The sequence below is a fragment of the Ailuropoda melanoleuca genome, chromosome 10, assembly GCF_002007445.2.
Source record: "Ailuropoda melanoleuca isolate Jingjing chromosome 10, ASM200744v2, whole genome shotgun sequence".
NCBI lineage: Eukaryota > Metazoa > Chordata > Mammalia > Carnivora > Ursidae > Ailuropoda > Ailuropoda melanoleuca.
This window is the reverse complement of record NC_048227.1, coordinates 41,673,452-41,693,979: the sequence shown is the minus strand read 5'-3', so window position 1 is coordinate 41,693,979 and position 20,528 is coordinate 41,673,452. Positions and strand designations below refer to the sequence as shown.

General features: G+C 39.3%; 1 protein-coding gene across 1 annotated transcript in view; it reads right to left on the bottom strand.

Moving 5' to 3' along the window:
• Positions 1-17,094, bottom strand: part of CASP8AP2 (caspase 8 associated protein 2) — a 39,421-nt gene extending 22,327 nt beyond the window's left edge. Inside the window, exons 1-2 of the mRNA XM_002925092.4 lie at positions 16,978-17,094; positions 1,297-1,379 (exon numbers count right to left, since the gene is read on the bottom strand). Coding sequence (XP_002925138.1) covers positions 1,297-1,351 — 55 coding nt within the window. The 5' untranslated portion in view covers positions 1,352-1,379; positions 16,978-17,094. The remainder of the gene's footprint in view (positions 1-1,296; positions 1,380-16,977) is intronic.
• Positions 17,095-20,528: the final 3,434 nt, after the last annotated feature.

Below are 20,528 nucleotides of genomic sequence, written 5' to 3'. Positions count from 1 at the left end.
AGCTGGCTCAGTCAGAGGAGCATGCAACATGATCGCAGGATCATGAGTTCGAGCCCCACGATGGGTATAGAGATAACTAAAAAAAATAATAAGAAGCTTAAAAAAAAAAACAAGGAATGAAAATCCTAAAACTGAAAACTACAATTTCTAATTTTAAAAAATTCACTGAATGTGCTTGACAGTAGAGCCAGTGAACTTGAAGACAGATCAATAAAAATTACCTCAATCTGAAGAACAGAGAGAAAAAGATTTAAAACAAAATCAAACAGATAAACAAACAATAAAAGTCTTAGTAACCTATAGGATAATGCCAAAAGTTCTCACATACTATATCTGGAGTCCCAGAAGAAAAGAGAGAACGGGGAAGAAAATTTTCTAGAAGGAAACTAGAGGATACTAGAAGGACTAGAAATGATAAATAACTGAGTAAATATAAAAGACTAATTTTTCTTAATTTCTTTTAATTCCTCTTAATTTTTCTAAAGATACACAGAATGGGTTAAAGTAAAAATTACAGCTTTGTATCATGAGGTTTGTGACATCTTTAGCATAAAAGGATGAACGGAGGTTAAATACAACTATACATACAAAATTCTACATCTTGGGTGAAAAGGTACAATACTAGGAAAGTAGACTACAAAATGTTAAAGAAGTATACTGCAATCCTTTGAGCAACCACTAAAAAATAATGCAAAGAGGTGTAGTCCATAAGGCTAATATATAAATTAGAATGGAATTCTAAAATATATTCAACATCTGAAAGAAGGCAAGAAAATCAGAAAGAAAAAAACTGATGAGAAAACTAAAATAAAGCACTAAAATGAGAGATTAAATTCCGATCACAGTAATAAAGAAAATCTGGGGACTAACTGATAGAATAGGAATAAAAACAGCAAATTAAATAAAAGTATTATATCAGTGTTGATTTTAATGAAATTGATAATTATGCTGTTGTTATATTAAAAAACCTAACTTTTTCTTATGAAATACACACTAAAGTATACAAATGATACATGCAACTTACGAGCAACAAATATCTATTTTGTATTTCTTTGGCTATGACAATAAATATCATTATCACTTATAATGGCAAAGTTGTTAATTTCATTAAATTTAAGAGAGTTGAAAGCATACAACAATAAGACAGTTCACATTTACTAAGCATTTCCTATTTGCCAGGCACTTTATTGTATTAATTCATTTATGTGTGAGAAGAAAAAGTTGATGAGTGGTATCAATGAGAATAAATTATTTTATAATTAAATAAATTTAGAAACAGTTAAAATGTGCTCTTACCAGAAAAGACATCAAATAAACTTGTTCCATCACCGTTGTCATCATCTGCTGCCATGATCCTATTTCCTTTTGACAGTCGCCATCTAAAGCATTAAATATAAAGATTTTCCACTGTTAAAATCAACCTCACAATTCAGAGAGTAAACCTAGCTTTAAGTTAAAAAGCAACTTCCAAATTTGGACACAATGAATAAATTCACTCTCTATCATCACTTTAAAAAAAGTGCCTAACATTTTCTAAAACTTTAAACTTGCTTATTATAGTTAAACCATGTCACAAAGTAAATGATGCTAATTTTATAAAATAGACCAATATACAAATTAACTTTTATACAAAAACAGGCCAACTATCATACTAAATAAATACAACTATACGGTGAGTTCTGTGAGTCCTCTTAGCATACGATCCAACCTGGGGTTGGTCTTGGGAACTCCACACTTACATGTTTTCACCAGTAAGAGAGTAAGACAGGTAAACAGAGAATCTGATACTATACCAGGCCCGGTAACAATGTGAGAAAAGAGGGATTCTCATACATCACCCAAGTGTATACTGGTACAAGCTCTATGGAGGCAATCTGACAATAACTATCAAATTTTTAAATGCAAATAATCTTTGACCCAACAAGTCATATCTAGTAACATGTTCTACAGATACGTAAGCACATGGTTACAAAATTATGTATAGGAATATTCAATGCAGTGCTTTGGTAGTGGCAAGAATGGAAGCAACAGAAGAATCCAAAACAGTTAAAAAAAAAACAAACTGGGGCGCCTGGGTGGCACAGCGGTTAAGCATCTGCCTTCGGCTCAGGGCGTGATCCCGGCATTATGGGATCGAGCCCCACATCAGGCTCCTCCGCTATGAGCCTGCTTCTTCCTCTCCCACTCCCCCTGCTTGTGTTCCCTCTCGCTGGCTGTCTCTATCTCTGTCGAATAAATAAATAAAATCTTTAAAAAAAAAAAAACTGACTTATCTGACATTCTCCATTCTGCCAATAAAATTTGATGAATGGTGCCTATAGTCAAAGAACTGTGGCTAGTGAGGGTCGTTAAGGATACCTGCGCCTGTACATTTCTGCTCCCACCAACTAAGATATACTCTTATCAACAGCCAGGTTACTTTTACTACCAAATCCAATTATGCCAGTTTCCTTATTTTTCTAAGTAATAATATTATGAAAGATTACACTGCCAGAGGAAATTCTTTTCCAATGCAATCTAAGCTGAATGCTCTGAAAAGACTCATAGGTGAGTAGCAAGATACATACACAATTGCTTGTCAAATCAAGTGAGGACGAGATAATACAAAATACTGGAAGAGAAAATCTAGTCTGTACCTACACTGATTCACAAGTATGTAAGTTCTTACTTCATTTTATTTTTTTTAAAAAGTGATGGAAATCATAAGCAATGTCTTACGGGTGTGGTTTAGGCAAGAAAGAAGTCAGGGGCACCTGGCTCAATAGGTAAAGCATGTGACTCTTGATCTCAGGGTGGTCAGTTCAAGCCCCATGTTGGGCACAGAGCTTACTTAAAAGGAAAAAAAAATTTTTAAATAAAAAAAAAGTCAGAATTCTAATCACTGGATTCATTCTCAAAGAAAAGGTCATGGTTCTACCACAAGAGATACAATTTATGTTATTCCTTTAAATAAAATTAAAGTATACATCTTTTCTTATTCATTACTCACATTCCCCATTTCAACATTTTTTCCAATTAGCTGATTTGATTAACTGCTATAATACAGCCTGCACAGTAATTACAAAAGGCATAAATGGCACAATCACATCTGGCAAATAATAACAAATGACTCTGGGTAAAGTAAAAGTCTCCTGATGGAACAGAAACTCACAGGCTTCCTAATGGTAGTAACCTACTACCAGCTGTAAACTGCCATATGGAGGAGGGAACATCAATAAATGGGTTTTTCACAGAATGGAGATAACGATTTTTTTTTTTAAGATTTTATTTATTTATTTGACAGAGAGACAGCCAGTGAGAGAGGGAACACAAGCAGGGGGAGTGGTAGAGGAAGAAGCAGGCTCCCAGCAGGGCAGGGAGCCCCATGCAGGGCTCAATCCCAGGACCCTGAGATCAGGCCCTGAGCCGAAGGCAGACGCTTAACGACTGAGCCACCCAGGCGCCCCAGAATGGAGATAATGATTTATAAAGTTTTCATTGCGTATCATTTCACAGTTTTCGTTTTTACCACTGGCAGGTATTACTTAGAAACAAAACAAACAAAAAAAAAAAAGACTACTTGGCCTATTAAGTTAAAAGTAAGAAATCAATAGACGAGAACTAAAAAAACCTCGATCTTTTGTCTCTCACTGGTCTTAAATTTTTCTACAGTTGCTTATGGAAACATTGTCCACACTTTAATCTCTAGGTCCCCGACCACTGAAAGTATGCTTTTTATTACTTATAAATTTAATACAAAGTGACTATTCATGTCTTAGTCATATCATATGTTACATTAAGAGTTCTTCAAAATTACTTCTGAGAATAATATACACAGTAATTTGAAGTAGTCAAATTATATATGTGAGTTCCCACTATGTACACATAAAAAGTTAAAGGAACTGTGGCAATTACCATGCCTCTCAATTTCAAATCCACCCTTCTGTGATGATAAAGAACAGCCTTGTAAGTATTTCTCCTTCGTAAATGGCTCAGCTTTAAACCTTATCAATAGTGCTGGAGAGACACTGGAAAGGAAGGTTTTTCTTCCTTGTTTCAATGTGCCTGGCTAGCCAGGCTCCTGCAGAACATCCTTCTCTAGCATCTAGTTCCTGCAGCAGATGGTCTCTCTAGCACCAGGCTCCTACAGGGCACAATTCCTCTACATGTTTGCCTCCTGTAAGTGAGGTTTCTATTACAGAGGACTCCTGCAGGACCCAGCTTGCTACTGCCAGGCTCACAGAGAGGGCAGCTTCTCCAACTTTACAGCCAGCAGCATCCAGGAGCTTCCCTATGCAACTCTTCTACCAGATTCAAAGCAATGTCTCCAGCAGGGAACTTATCAACTTCTCTACCATTCACTCAGCCCCAGCCATGTGCCTTCAAATGAGGGGGGGAAGACAGCCTTTCCTTGGATGTTCTATCTCAACCCTAGAGATAGTGGCCACTCCTTCTCTCTTCTATTCATATGTTCTTCAGAGTTATATTTAACTCTTATTAACCAATTTCCAGTTACTCCAACCGTCTGTTAATAATTTTTTATTCTAGGGGCACCTGGCTGGTTCAGTCGGTAGAACATGTGACTCTTGGTCTCAGGGACGTGAGGTCAAGCCCCAAACTGGGCATCCANTTACTTAAAAAAAAAAAAAAATATATATATATATATATATATATATACACACACACACACATATATATTAATAATAGTAATAGTTCTTTATTCTAAGTATTCTCTTTTCAAATTACTGTGTAGTTTTCGTCTCCTGATTGGACCCTGTCTGATACAGGTAACAGTCATAATAGAGATTTTAACACACTTTTCTCTGCTGATCAAGCAGTTAATTAATATAGGTCTGAATACAAAACCAACAGGTCTGACCTGATTTTGTTATCTCTGCGTGCAACAATTCAGAGAACTTATGCTATGTTCAAGTACATCTATAAAAACTGACTGTCATAACAGAGTAATTTTCAACAAGTATCACAGAAGTGATCTTATCAAAACCAACAAAATTCAGAGGTGCCTGTCTGGCTCAGTCTATACAAAGCGCAATTCTTGATTTCAGGGTCATGAGTTCAAGTCCCACGTTGGGCATGGAGCCCACTTAAAAAAAAAAAAAACACAATAAAATTCGAACTTAACAATGCACTCTCAAATTTCCCAGCTCCTTTGAAAATTTGCAACCATGGGTCAAAGAACAAATATTAATAGAAATGGGGAAACATACAACTGAATCACAATGAAAACACCATAAAGCAAAGTTTGTGGAATATAATCAAAATAGTACTTTTAGAGGAAAAGAAACAAGGTATTAATGAGCTCATCACCCAACTCAAGAAGTTAGAAAAAGGTCCAATAAATGTGTATTGTATAGTGTTAAAAAAAGGTCAGAAAAAGAACAAAGTAAACCCAAAGAAAGAAATACATAAATAACAGAAATTAATAAAAAGCCACAAGCATATAAAGATGAATAAAAATAAACACTGGCTCTTTGAAAAGGCAAATTAAATAGGCATATGCTGGGCCAAACTAATCAAGAAAAAGTAGGCACAAACATTAGGAATAAGAAAGGAGTGACAGCTGCACATATAGCAGAGATTACATTATTGAAAGAAAGCTCTAAGCAAAGTAAATCAGAGAAAGACAAATACCACATGATTTCATTCATATGGAATTTAAGAAACAAATCAGATAAACATGGGGGGGAAAAAAGGAGAGAAGCAGAGCCAGATAGGCTCTTAACTATGGAAAACAAATGGGGGGTTGCTCGAGGAGAAGTGGGCAAGGAGGATGGGTTAAACGGGTGATGGGAATTAAGGAGGGCACTTACTGTGTGCGATGAACTGGGTGCTGTATGGAAGTGCTGAGACACTAGACTCTACATCTGAAACTAATGTCATACTATCTGTTAACTAACTGGAATTTAAATGAAAACTTGAAGGAAAAAATACTACTGAAAGAAAGCTCAATGGAATGGACAGTTTTTTAGAAAAATGTAACTGGCTAAAACTGACTCAAAAAGAAATAGAAAACATGGACATATTTAGGATGATCAGATAATCTGATACAGTACTTAATCTATTCATAAAGAAAATATCAAGCCCAGACAGTTTTACAGGTGAACTCTACAATACCTTCAAAGGACAGATAAAACAATATATTCCAGATAGCAGAAAGGGAAAAAAAGGCTAAGAGACAAATAATTTCAAAAGTTAAACAGTGTAGACATCAAAACTGGGCAAAAATAGGACAAAGCTGGAAAATTACAAGACAGGAAAACTATAGGCCGATCTTCCTTATGAGCATAAAAATAGCCTTAAAAAAAATTAGCCAAATGCATCCAGCAAGCCATTAAAGAAAAGACAAAAACAAGGGGTGCCTGGCTCAGTCAGTAGAGCATGGAACTCTTGATCTCAGGGTCATGAGTTTGAGACCCACACTGGGTGTAGAGAAAATAAATAAATAACCCTTTAAAAAATTAATTAATTAGGGACACCTGGGTGGCTCAGTCAGTTAAGCATCTGCCTTCAGCTCAGGTAATGATCTTTCTTTCAGTCCTGGGATTAGGCCCCAAGTAGGGCTCCCTGCTCAGTGGGGAGTCTGCTTCTCCCTCTTCCTCTGCCTCTGCCCCCAACTCGTGCTCACTCTCTCTCTCTCTCTCTCAAATGAATAAAATCTTTTTTAAAAAATAAACATATGAATGAATAAAAATAAAAAATTAATTAGTAAAATTTTTAAAAATCTTCCTCAAGCTTAAAAAAAAAATTGATGAAGGTATGTCAAAAGGGCACTGGAACCAACTGATAGTTCCCAAAGGCCAAGAGCCAGAGCTGGAACAATTTGAGCAACAAATTAAAGTAGTATTAGATTATAACCCAAAGTATAAAATAAATATATATGAGTCCATAGTAATACCAGTAAATTAGTAAATGGAGAAAAGACAAATCTCCCATGCAGAATTCCAAATAAATTATGTTATCAGGGCATAATTTCCCACTATCAAATGTGTGAGCTGTGCTTAGTGACCTCCTTCCAAACAGCAGAGTATGGAACTGGGGGTAGAGAGGGTTTTACAGTGAGAAAAGACCACAAACACTTCAGATGATCAAGTCAATATCAAGTCATAAATCATGCTGATAGTATGTACTCTCAACATGATGTGATGAAAATGGCACTTTACCTGTGAACTTCACCAAAACTCATAACCTCAGACTAATCACGAAACAAACATCAGAAAAATTCTCATAGCAGAGTATCTACAATACACCTGGAACAGTTCTCAAAACTGCCAAGGACATTAAAAACAAAGAATGTGGGAAAGTGTCACATTCAAGAGCATCCTAAGAAGACATGACAACTAAACATAACATGGTATCCTGGAACAGAAAAAGGATAAACGTCAGGTAAAATGAAGAAAATCTGAATAAACTATGGACTTAGTTAATAATATATCAGTGTAGGGGTGCCTGTCTGGCTCAGTTGGTAAAGCATGTGACTCTTGATCTCGGGGTTGTAGGTTCAAGCCCCAAGTCAGGTGTAGAGATTACTTAAAAATAAAATCTTAAAAAAATAAAAACTTAAAAAAAATAATGTATCAGTGTCATAAGAAATGTATCATACTAACATAATATAATGTAAGACATTAACAATAGAGAAAACTGGGGGTGGGAGATGCAGCATGATAAATAGGATTTCTCCATACTTCTGAATTTTTTTTTACGTAAACTCTATGCCTAACCCGGGACTTTAACTCACAACCCTGAGATAAGGAATGGCATGCTCTACCAACTGAGCCCACCAGGCACCCCTGTATTTTGCCATAAACCCAAAACCATTCTAACACACAGTCTATTAGTAAAAAAAATAATAATTTGTATATTTCATCATTTAGAGACAAAATACGATCATCTTAACATCTGCTCAAGAAAAGCGTATGATAGCGGCGCCTGGGTGGCACAGCGGTTAAGCGTCTGCCTTCGGCTCAGGGCGTGATCCCGGCGTTCTGGGATCGAGCCCCACATCAGGCTCCTCTCCCTCTCCCCCTGCTTGTGTTCCCTCTCTCGCTGGCTGTCTCTATCTCTGTCGAATAAATAAATAAAATCTTAAAAAAAAAAAACGCGTATGATAAATTCACCACTAACTCTTAGCAAACATGGAGTTTATGCAAGTTTAAGAAAGGACCTTTTTTAAACTGTCAAAGGGTATATTTCTACTACCAAAAAACCCCTCATACTAAATGTCATACATGATTGATGAGACTCTAGAAGCATCTCCTTTAAAGTCGAGCTTACTTCTATTTGAAAGAGTAAGGCAGGAAATGAGAACCAGAAAGGAGCAAAGATGACATCATTCACACTATGGGCACCAGTGTAAAGAAAACCTACAAATTATTAGAATTGGTAAGAGTTTACACTGAATGTAAGATTAACACACAAAAACCAACAGCTTTCCTTTATGCCAGCAAAACAGTTTTAAAACATAACTAATAAAGGGGCACCCGGGTGACTCAGTCAGTTAAGTGTCTGCCTTCAGCTCAGGTTATGATCCCAGGGTTCTGGGATCAAGCCCCTTGTCATGCTCCTTACTCAGTAGGGAGCCTACTTCTTCCACTCCCCCTGCTTGTGCTCTCTCGCTCATGCTTTCTGTCAAATAAATAAAATCTTTAAAAAAATAAATAAAACATAACTGATATTTTTAATAACAAAAGCATGAGGTACACAGAAAGTAATCTAATACAGAATGTGAAAGATTTTTATGGAGAAAATAATAAAAGATCTAAATCAGGGGTATGAAAACCTTTTCTTCTTACAAGGCCAAAAAGTAAAAATTTTATGCTTGTAGGCCATCTGGTCTGTCACAACCACTTACCCTTGCCACTGGAGCTCAAAAGCAACCAAAGACAACATATAAACAAATAGGTCTGGCTGTGTTCCAATAAAATTTTATTTACAAAAGCAGGCAATTTGCCTCTGATCTAAATAAATGACAAAACAGAAGCACCTGGCTGGTTCAGTCAGTGGAGCATGTGACTCTTGATCTCACGGTTTTGAGTTCAAGCCCCACGTCGGGTGTAGAGATTACTTAAAAATAAAATCTTTAGGGGCACCTGGGTGGCTCAGTCAGTTGAGTGTCCAACTCGGTTTCAACTCGGGTCATGATCTCCGGATCGTGGGATCAAGCCCCGTATCACGCTCTGTGCTCAAGGTGAGGTCTACTTGGGATTCTCTCTTGCTCTCCCTCTTGCACCTCCTGGTCCTGCTCGTGAGCTCTTGTGCTCGCTCTCTCTCATAAATAAATAAATATTTTTTAAAATTTTAATAATTAATAAACATAATTCATATATAGGAAAACTCAACATCAAAGTTGGAAATTTTCCCCGACTTTATCTATAAACTCAATGCAATTCCAATCAAACTTAAGAAGTTGACCACAAATTCAAACTGAAGTGTAAAGGGCCTAGGAGAGTCAGGACATTTTTTGTTTTGACAGAAAGGGAATAAGCTTTTTATGAAGTATAACAAATATAGAACAAAGCACAAATCATAAGTATACAGTCCTATGATTCCTAAGCACATCTATCTAACTGCCACCCAGATTCAGAAACAGATCATTATCAGCACCCTAGAAGTACTCCTCATGCCCCTCTGTAGCCACTATCCACTCCCAAATGTTGGCAAAGATGTGTGGAGAATAAAATCATACACATTGCTGATGACTTAGTTTGTAGAAGAAGGACCTGCATATCAATGGAGGAGAGGGAGGTATCTGTGGCGAAATGGAGATTCCAAATGAGAACACCATTAACTTTGGAGGGAACACATATACGGATGGACCTCAGACAGAAGAGGACTGAAGACAAGACTATCATAACTAGAGTCAAACAGAAGATACTAAATGTCCAAGGAATCTGGTCTTGAACATTCAGAAGATCAGAGTACTGAAGGTTTTTAAGTTAGAAACATTAGTATAAAGAAATGAAATGGAAAGATTAATGTGTGGAATGAACTAGAAAGACAAAAGTACAGGAAAAGAAACGGGGAAGGAGGCTACTATATCAGAGTCCACATAAGATAACCCAAGATGGAGACAGTGAGAATGAAAAGAATATGAGACATAATAATGGAAGAAAGCAAATACAGTAGACGCCCGGTTATGGGAATATATATAAACAATCGTCTCCTGCCTCAACTCACTCTCAAGCTACAAACTTCCATTATCGTTCACTCTTTTCTTATATCAACACTTACTTTTCTTAAGCATTTTTTTTTTAAAGATCTTATTTATTTATGTGACAGAGAGACAGCCAGCGAGAGAGGGAACACAGCAGGGGGAGTGGGAGAGGAAGAAGCAGGCTCCCAGCGGAAGAGCCCGATGTGGGACTCGATTCCGGAACACCGGAATCACGCTCTGAGCCGAAGGCAGACGCCCAACGACTGCGCTACCCAGGCGCCCCCAACACTTACTTTTCTTTTTTTTTTTTTTTTAAGATTTTATTTATTTATTCGACAGAGATAGAGACAGCCAGAGAGAGAGGGAACACAAGCAGGGGTAGTGGGAGAGGAAGAAGCAGGCTCATAGCTGAAGAGCCTGATGTGGGGCTCGATCCCAGAACGCCGGGATCACGCCCTGAGCCGAAGGCAGACGCTTAACCGCTGTGCCACCCAGGCGCCCCCCAACACTTACTTTTCTTATATCCATACTTAAAATCACAAATTCTTAGTGATTTTATTTTTAGATCTCTCAAATATAATGTCTCCTTTCCACTCAGTTATTCCAGTTTTTGATATAATTATTTCTCACTTAAATTATTACAAAGTATCCTAGCTGGGATGCCTGGGTGGCTCAGTCAGTTAAGAATCTGCCTTCAGCTCAGGTCATGATCCCAGGGTTCTGGGATCGAGCCCAGTGTCGCTTCCTGCTCAGCAGGGAATCTGCTTCTCTAGCTCTCTCCCTCTGCCCCTCCACCCACTCGGATTCTCTCTCTCTCTCTCTCAAATAAATAAATAACATCTTTATTTTTTTTTTAGGATGTTATATATTTATTTGACAGAGAGAGACAGCCAGCGGGAGAGGGAACACAGGCAGCGACAGTGGGAGAGGAAGAAGCAGGCTCCCAGTGGAGGACCCTGAAGTGGGCTCCATCCCAGAACGTTGGGATCACACCCTGAGCCGAAGGCAGAGGCTTAGCGACTGAGCCACCCAGGCGCCCTTAAATAACATCTTTAAAACAAAATTTAACATTTAAAAAAAAAAAAGAAAAGTCTTCTAGCTAGTTTCCATACTACCAATACCTTTTCCCTTCTACAACTTTTTTTTTCAAGATTTATTTATTTATTTTTGAGAGAGAGTGCGGAGGAAGGGGCAGAGGGAGAGAAAGAAAGAAAATCTTAAGCAGACTCCATGCTCAACAAGGAGCCAGACACAGGACTTGATTTCACAACCCTGAGATCATGTCCTGAGCTGCAATCAACAGTCAGACACTAAACTGACTGAGCCATCCAGGGGCCTCTCCTTCTACCACTTTCTACACTAAAGCCCAAATCCTGTTGATGTCTAACCTGTGTTTCACTCCCAGGTCAAAAACCTTTAAGAGCTACGCAAAACATTACTGAACTAAGCTTCCCTAGCACAGAACACAAGGCCTTTCCAGAAATATCACAACCTTTCCATCTCACACTGCTCCCCTCACTGCTCCCCATTTAGCCACATGAGAAATTCTGTACTACCACCACGTTTCTATAATGCAAGGTAGCACACACATTACTGAGAAGTAGAGAAATGATGTTAGTGTAATGCAGAAATTATATTGGTTCTAACAGGGTTCTTCCCAGATTGTTAAAGATTTGCACCATTAATTAATAGCAGCTAAATGCAACAAGCCTTGAAGGAATCTAATTCCACGTTGATGCCATTACCCTAGATGCCCATCAGTACCTTTCTTCCTCTGGTCTCAGTACAGTAACAGTCTTTGTCTTGCAAGGGTGCAAGCATGGTTTTCCTCAATCTTTGGTGGGCCGGAGGGGGGCAGTGAGGGACCCAAACACCAGGCAGTGAGCCAAAGCCATCCAGTCTGCCATCACAATATCTCACACAAAACTTGCAACTGCCTCTCCATCTATAAACCGTGATATTTATGTCCACAAATGGACAGCTTCAATTCTTCCTTTTCCTCCTTCTATTTCAACTTTCTTTTTTCTTAAGAAAAAAATTAATATTTATTGAGATATTTATTAGGAATTTCACATGCGTTAACTATGCCAACGTTTTAATTAAAGTTGTTATTGTTTTTGTTGGTGCCCTAGTAACATGGGTAGATAGGTTTTGCGTATTCTACCCGTTTTTCCCATAAACCCTGTTTTAATGAGTTACAGAACTAAAGGTTTTTCAAAAATGCATATATTAAAGCAGAAATGTCTGTACTTGCAGTTCCTGAATTATGCCATGTTCTTCAACTCCGCAGTATCTTGCTCATTCTGTCTCTTTACCTGGACTGTTCATCCTCTTCCCAAACCCAGCTACCATGAAAGAGAACACCCTTTTCTAGAGACACAGTTAATTCTCATTACCTTATTGTACTCACATACATTGATCACACCATTACATTTAGCTACCTCCATCGCAATCATTTGCTTTCTAAAGTTGTTCTTAGACTTTAGCACACATCAGAAATAGCTAAAGGAGTTAGAACACAAGGCTGATGGGTCCCATCCCCCCAAATTACTGATTCTGCAGGTCTGGAGTGAGGCTTGAAAATCTGGCTCTTCACTGCTAGTCCAAGGACCACACTTCGAGAACTACCTTACTTTTTTTTTTTTTTAAGATTTTAAAGTAATCTCTACACCCATCATGGGGCTCGAACTTGCAACCCCCAAGACCAAGAGTCTCATGCTCCACTGACTGAGCCAGGCACTAGAAAACTACCTTTTTTTAGAACAGCACTGGCCAATAGAACTTTCTATAATTATAAAATTGTTCTGTATATCTGAGCTGTCCAATATGATAACTAAGCACATGTGCCTATCGAGTACATAAAATATGCAAGTGTGACTGAGTATATTAGTTTCTTTTTTTTTTTTAAGGTTTGTATTTATTTATTTGACACAGAGAGAGAGAGCACAAGCAGGGAGAGCAACAGGCAGAGGGAGAGGGAGAAGCAGGACCCCACAGAACAGGGAGGCTGATGCCGGGCTGGATCATGACCTGAGCCGAAGGCAGATACTTTAACTGACTGAGCCACCTAGACGCCCTGAGTATATTAGTTTCTTATTGGTGCTCTTAACAACTTACCACAAATTTAGTGTCTTAACGCGAATTTATTATCTTACAGTCTCGTTTACCACAAAAAGGTCACAGAAAGGACTTCACAGAGCTATAGTTATTTCAATTTCAATAACACTTAACTAGCTCTAAATGCTACTGAGTCTTTATAAAAATGTATTTGAATGTTGTCCTAAGGCAACGAAGTCCTGGACACCAATATCTTATTTACTACAACTGCAAAGCAAAATTTATTTCGCTGGGTTAAACACTTGAAGAGCAAATACAAGGGGATAAGAAATAAAGAGTAAGTACTGCCACAAAAAGTAGGGGTACCAGATCAGATTTATAGACTCCTCTGCTGCCACCTCAGACTGCTTGAAAATTAGGAACTGTTTGTACTAAAACACAAACCAACAGTCAGCAATAATATACTAAAGTTAATAAACACATTCCTGTAAGTCCAAACTCACCAAGTCCAAAACCAAGAGATCATCTTTCCATCAACATCTGTCACGTCCTGATATCTCTACTTCGAGTAGCACTAGCATTCCCTAATAGCCTACTGATAGTAGTCTGCTATGTTTCTCCCATTTATCCTCACTCTTGCCATCTGAATTTTATTTCAGGCTCTACTACAGTTACCTAATTATCTTCTCTCTCCAAACACATGCTACACACAACCACTGAGTTAGTTTTTCTGAAGCAATCCTGCTCCTATCACTTCCTGCTCAAAAACTTTCCATTACTTCCCAATGTCTACTGAATAAAGTCCAAACACCCTACCTTAATACACACTGATGCCTACTTTCTAGCCCCATCATTCACTATCCTGAGGTTTCCAAAATCCCAAGGTTCAGTCAAAACGGGTTCCTGTTTGCAAACGTAATTCCTAATACCATCTCCCCACTACATCTATGAGCTCACAAACAAATCTGGGTGTGAATACCCACAGATTAGAATTTGAGAAATGAGGTTTTAGAAAAGTCAGGTGATATATTACACAATTAAGATACCTGGACTTCATCCAGTACGAAATGGGAGAAACAACGGACATTTTTAAAGCAAGAGAGTATCATGATCAAATCTGCATTTCAGGAATTTAATTCTAGCAAGAAGAGTACAGAAAATATTAGTAGCAAAAAACAGAGAAGACTATTAAAACAGTACAGGAGCCAATGAGGGGTGACTAAGTTATTAGCAGTGGAAATAAATAAGCAGATCTGAGATTTCTGGGGAGAATCAAAAAGATTTCATGGAAAGTGTATTCAAATCTCCACTCCTGACCACTTCAAAATCACAGCCTGAGTTGTCTTTTCAAAATGCAAATCTGGGGGCACCTGGGTGGCTCAGTCGGTTAAGTGTCTGCCTTCAGCTCCGGTCATGATTCCAGGGTCTGGGATCGAGTCCCACATCGGGCTCCCTGCTCAGCGGAGAGCCTGCTTCTCCTTCTCCCTCGGCCTGCTTCTCCACCTGCTTGTGTGTGTGTGCCTCTCGCTCTGTCAAATAAATAAAACCTTTTTTAAAAAATGCAGATCTGATCATGTTCCCCCCTCTGCTTAAAACCCATCAGTGCTTCCTGCTTATTTTAGATTAAAAAACAAATTTCGTCACAATTTTGCTTATAAAGTCCAGAGTGACCTGGCCTCTGACCACAATTCCAGTTAGTCTTCAACCTTCTTCCCCATTTCCCAGCCGTCTTTACTCCTGATCATAGCGACGTTCTTTCAGCTCTTGAACATGCATTTGTTCCCTCCCACCACAGGGCCTCTGCAGGTCAGGCCCTCTCTATTATATTCTTATACCACTGTGTCCTTTCTCTATATGGCCTCTTTTCAGTTTATGATTACATTTTTGTGGGAATTCCTAAAGAAATGTCCATCTCACCCACTGGACTGTAAGCTCCATGAAGACCAGGACTGGCTCTGTCTGTTCACCAGTGTAACCCCACCTCTCAGCACAGGGCCTTGCAAGTCAGTAGGTTATTTAAAAAAAAAAAGTATTTCTTGAATTACTGATATTCCCAATTTATTGACAACAACTCTGAAGTTCCTAGCTTTGATAAAAGGTAATCATGCTTTTAACTGAAATAGAGAACCAAAGAAAACATGATGAATTATCTGTAGGACATGCAGGTGAAGATGTCTAATAGATAACTGGAAACTGAAGTATGTAGCACAAAAGACAAAACATTATGGGTAGAGGTCAGATTACGCTCTTGAAATCACAAAGGCCAGTGATTCTCCTGGGAAAGGGAGGAGGGAAAAGAGGAAGGATTATGTATCAGAATCTCTTGGAAAGAGGGGCTTATTCACATGTGCTCTCACTTTCGCCCAAATGAGGATCTCAATACATAATTCGAGGTACTACTGAGAGGAGTGTTGCACCTATGCAAAATGGAGAAGCAAAATTTTACATGTTGAGAACTATGACGATGAAAGAAAATTGCTGCAAGGTCACTCATAATCATTTTAGGAACAATTCCAATGGATTCAGATGTGAAGACAAGCATATGAGAGGATTACTTAGCCTTTTGTGATTAAAGACAGTCTAAAGGAAATTTTCCTTAAAAAAAAAAATGAAAGACTGAAATAACCATTTGTAGAGAAAAACAGGAAAAAGGCAGGGCAGGAGAGTGTATTTAAGGCTCATGGGAAACGCTAAATGTAATACAGCAAGATCCCTGAAGAAAATGTAAAGGGAAAATAATAATAAACACTACATATACTGAACACTATACGCCTGGATCTTAACTATTCCAAATACATTATTTTAAATCTTCCAAAGTCCCATAAAGTACATACTATTCTTTTTTCCCGTTTTATAGATGATGAAACAAATAACAAATGATTAAGAAACTTGCCCCAAGGTCAAACAGCTGGAATCATATCTGGGATTAGATTCCAGCTCCTTCATTAAAGTCAAATGACAAAATCAAGAATATTCACTAGACATGAAAGTATATGTTTTTTTTTCTTTGAAAGGGGGCCACCTCTTGTGAAATGGGAAGAAACTCTAGAAGATAATTGGGGTGGGGGTTGGGGATTCTTGCTCTGGTCTCTGCCCCACTCCAAAGCACTGAGCGAGATGGGGGAGGGGCACTGAGGAAGGGGAAAGGTTTGGAGCCAAAGGTGTGGAGAATGGAAAAGACCAGGGAAGAATCTGGGAATGACTAGGGAAGGATCAGAGTCAACGCCAACTTGATCCGTAAGCACAAATTCTGAGCTTCTGCGAATCCTACATTAACATCTGAGTTGGGGCCAACTATGTGTCAGGCGCTGTTCTAGGCGTTGTGGAGATCCAGATAACTTCTCCGGATATTACAGTCTCGGAAACAACCAACATCAATGATGGCCTGACACTTAGGAAAGCCATATTCCTCCAGAATCGCATCCAAAAGCTTTAAGGAGTACATCCCAAAACAAGATTGGTTTGGGGGGAGGGGCGGGAGGAGCAGTCGAAAGGGTAGTTCCTACGTGCGCTCGCCCCAAGCACCCCTGGATACTCTCGAAGGACCACAGAGGGACGCGAATGCGAGCCCAGAAACTGCACCCGAGGGCGGCAGGAACGCAGCTACCTGCGGGCCCCGGACATCAGGCGCGCCCCCCCTCCCCCGACGCCGCGGCTCCCTTGGACTCCTTGGTTCCCCGGAAGCCAAAGGCTTCCGCTCGGGGCACTACCACACCATTCAGTCTCTTCCCCAACAGCCCCGTGCAGACCGGACCCCCAAATCAACTTACCCGCCCTGCCTAGCCCAAGAGAGCCGGGGATCCTTTCTGGACACCGAGGTCTCCGTGGCATCTCCACCAATGCCAGAGCGCAGTCAGGACGCGGAGGCGGGACTGAGCACCCACGGCCAATCAGACCAGACGTAAAGCACGTCCCGGCGCACATAACTAGTTCCCGCCTTTGGGAGGGCGAAAAAAAAAAAACACGGTTGGCGCCAAACTCGCGTAGGCTTGTGCAGACTTTAAGAGAAAGGGGCGGAGCCTAAGCTGGCGGGGACGGAGATGGGGCGGGGCTTCACTGCGGAAGGGGTGGGACCTTAGAGATGTTGGGGGCGGAGTCTGGGAGAAGCCCTTTAATGAAAGGGAAAGTAAACTCTGAGAAGGCCCTGTCGTTTATTTAGTCCTTTATTCTATAAATTCCCTTGAATGTCAACCGCGTGCTAGACGTGGTGCTGGACTCTGGCTCCATAATGATAAATAAGCACTGTTCCTTGCCCTCAGACACTTTCCTGCATAATAAACAATTTAGCCCAGGGCATTGGGAGCTTTGAAGACAGGATACCAAGTCCAGTCGGGTAGGAGGAACAGAAGAGCTTTTTGGGGGGTAGAATACCCGAATTGGCTTATAGACTTGCAGGAACTAGAGATGCCGGTAGGGTCTAGCCTCCAGAGGTGGGGCCTACACCACTGATCGGTGGGGAAGTGAAACAGAGATGACTTCCTCTGCTACCTGATCTGGGGATCCTCATCTTGATCTCTAACCGCTTCCTCCTGTTTGTCCATTTTAATAACTTGTAACTGTCTATGAACTTATTACATATTTTTAAATTTTTCAGAAAGACCTCCATTTGGGAGAGTATGTTCTGGAAGAACACTGGTTTCCTGGAGTCTACCCCAACCAGCTTTGCCTCTGAGAAGTTAGGCAAGCATTCCAGGTAGTGGAGACTGGGAAATACTAAAAGGATGTGCAACTACGAGGTATTTATTGTTGCTGGAGCGTGAAGTGTGAAATGAGGCTGGTGGGGGAGGCAGGGGTCAGAGTTTAAAAGACCTTACATAGGGGCGCATGGGTGGCACAGCGGTTAGGCGTCTGCCTTCGGCTCAGGGCGTGATCCCGGCGTTGTGGGTTCGAGCCCCACATCGGGCTCCCTCTGCTGTGGGCCTGCTTCTTCCTCTCCCACTCCCCCTGCTTGTGTTCCCTCTCTCGCTGGCTGTCTCTCTCTCTGTTGAATAAATAAATAAAATCTTTAAAAAAAAAATAAAATAAAATAAAATAAAAGACCTTACATATGTCAGAAAGCTTGGAATTTACCTTTAAATGATGAGGCATTGGAAACCACTGAAGGATTTTATGCTTGGTGTGGTCGTGATCTGATTCGCATTACTAAAATCCTCTGGCCTTGAGAAGGAGAATTTTGAGATGCTCTGACAGTGATCCAAGCTAGAGAAAATGAGGATCTGGAGGAAATGGCAGGTAACAGAGAGGATAGATTTCAGATATTTAGGAGATGAAATCAAGAAAACTTGCCAATTGATTGAATATGGGTTTTCAGCATGGGTGCGTAATGATGACATTCATCAAAAAATATTTGTTGAGAACATAGAATATATATCTCAAAAATAACTGAAGTCTTCCCCCAAACTTATCTTTCAGAGAAGAATGGCCCTATTACTAAAGTCCTTACAAAGCCTCTCATTTTACTGGTAATTCTTAAAAAATTTACATTGAATAGAAGGTAGTGATTGATTTAAAAATATTTGTTTGGAAAGACCTCAATCAATGCCAACTTGGGAATTTGGGATACTTTCAGAAATCAACTGAAGGAATCAGTATTTTTTTTTTAAAGAAAACAAATGTAACACAGTTACATGTTTTATAAAATCTGGACTCACAGTTGCAAATGTTGCTTCAAAAAAAAAAAAAGCAATTTCTAGGGGAGCCTGGCTGACTCGGTTGGTAGAGCATGCAACTCTTGATCTTGGGGTGGTGAGTTCAAGCCCACCATTGGGGATAGAGCTTACTTTTTTTTCTTATTGTATTTTTTTGTTATTAACATATAATGTATTTTTTGTTTCAGGGGTATAGGTCTGTGATTCATCAGTCTTACACAATACACAGCACTCACCACAACACGTACCCTCCCCAATGTCCATCACACAGCTACCTCATCCCCCAACCCCAGCCCCTCCAGCGGGGATAGAACTTACTTAAAAAACAACAACAGGGGCGCCTGGGTGGCACAGCGGTTAAGCATCTGCCTTCGGCTCAGGGCGTGATCCCGGCGTTATGGGATCGAGCCCCACATCAGGCTCCTCTGCTATGAGCCTGCTTCTTCCTCTCCCACTCCCCCTGCTTGTGCCTTCTCTCGCTGGCTGTCTCTATCTCTGTCGAATAAATAAATAAAATCTTTAAAAAAAAATAAAAATAAAAATAAAAAACAACAACAGAAAAAAAGCAATTCCTGAAGATGTCTACGTGTACTTACCTGGGGATAATCTACAAGGTATAGTGTGAAGGAAGGAAAAAGTACAATATGGTATGCTGGTTTTTGTGTAAGAAAAAATGAGGAGAAGAATATACATATAGTTGCTTGTTTTTGCATAAGAAACACTTAAAGAGTAAATTAAAACCTAATAAAAGGGTAACTTACCAGGGTAGAAGACTGGCTGGAGGGGATAGAGAGGAAAGGGAATTTCCTTTGAGTATGCCTTTTTTAAAACTTCCATTTAAATATTTTTATATGTAAATATACCTTGCTTTTCTTCCTTTTTTAATAACTGTTTTACCCTTTTAATAACAGCTTTTTGACATATCATTCACATACTATATATTTCACCTATTTAAAGTACTGAGTTTGCCTTTTTATAACCTTTTGCTTTTGCTTCATGGAAGTGTTTCATATATTTAAAGTTGAATCAAATTAGAAAGAAAAAATGCTAAAATGGAAAATAAATTGAAATAAGTGAAACTAAACAAGAGAAATATAACCACTCAATCCCAATAATTATCTCAAGTGACATTTAAACAGAATGCTCTGGGATGCCTAGGTGGCTCAGTCAGTTAAGTAGCTGCCTTCTGCTCAGGTCATGATCTGTCCTGGGATCAAGTCCCATCCCACATTGGGCTCCTTGCTTGGCAGGGAGCCTGCTTCTCCCTCTGCCTCTGTCTGCCACTTCCCCGGCTTGTGCTCGCTCTCTATCTGTCAAATAAATAAATAAAATCTTTTTAAATAAATAAATAAACACAGTGCTCTGACTGTACACCATTAGTAGGATATACTCCAAGCACAAAAAAAAAAAAACTGCAGAGGAATCTTATACCTTATGCAGTAGTTTTCTTAGTCTTAATATTGTAATTTTGAAACCATTTAATGTATAAGACAAATATATAATATGTTAATATTTTTAGGAATCAAGATATTTGTGGAAGAGAAAAGAGATCCAAACATAGGGGGGAGATCCAAAAAAATTAGGGGGGAGAAGAAAGATTAAACAAAAAATTAGGGGGCAATCTTATACTGTTATATCTGAGCCGAAAATGCCAATGTGACCTTATGATTTTT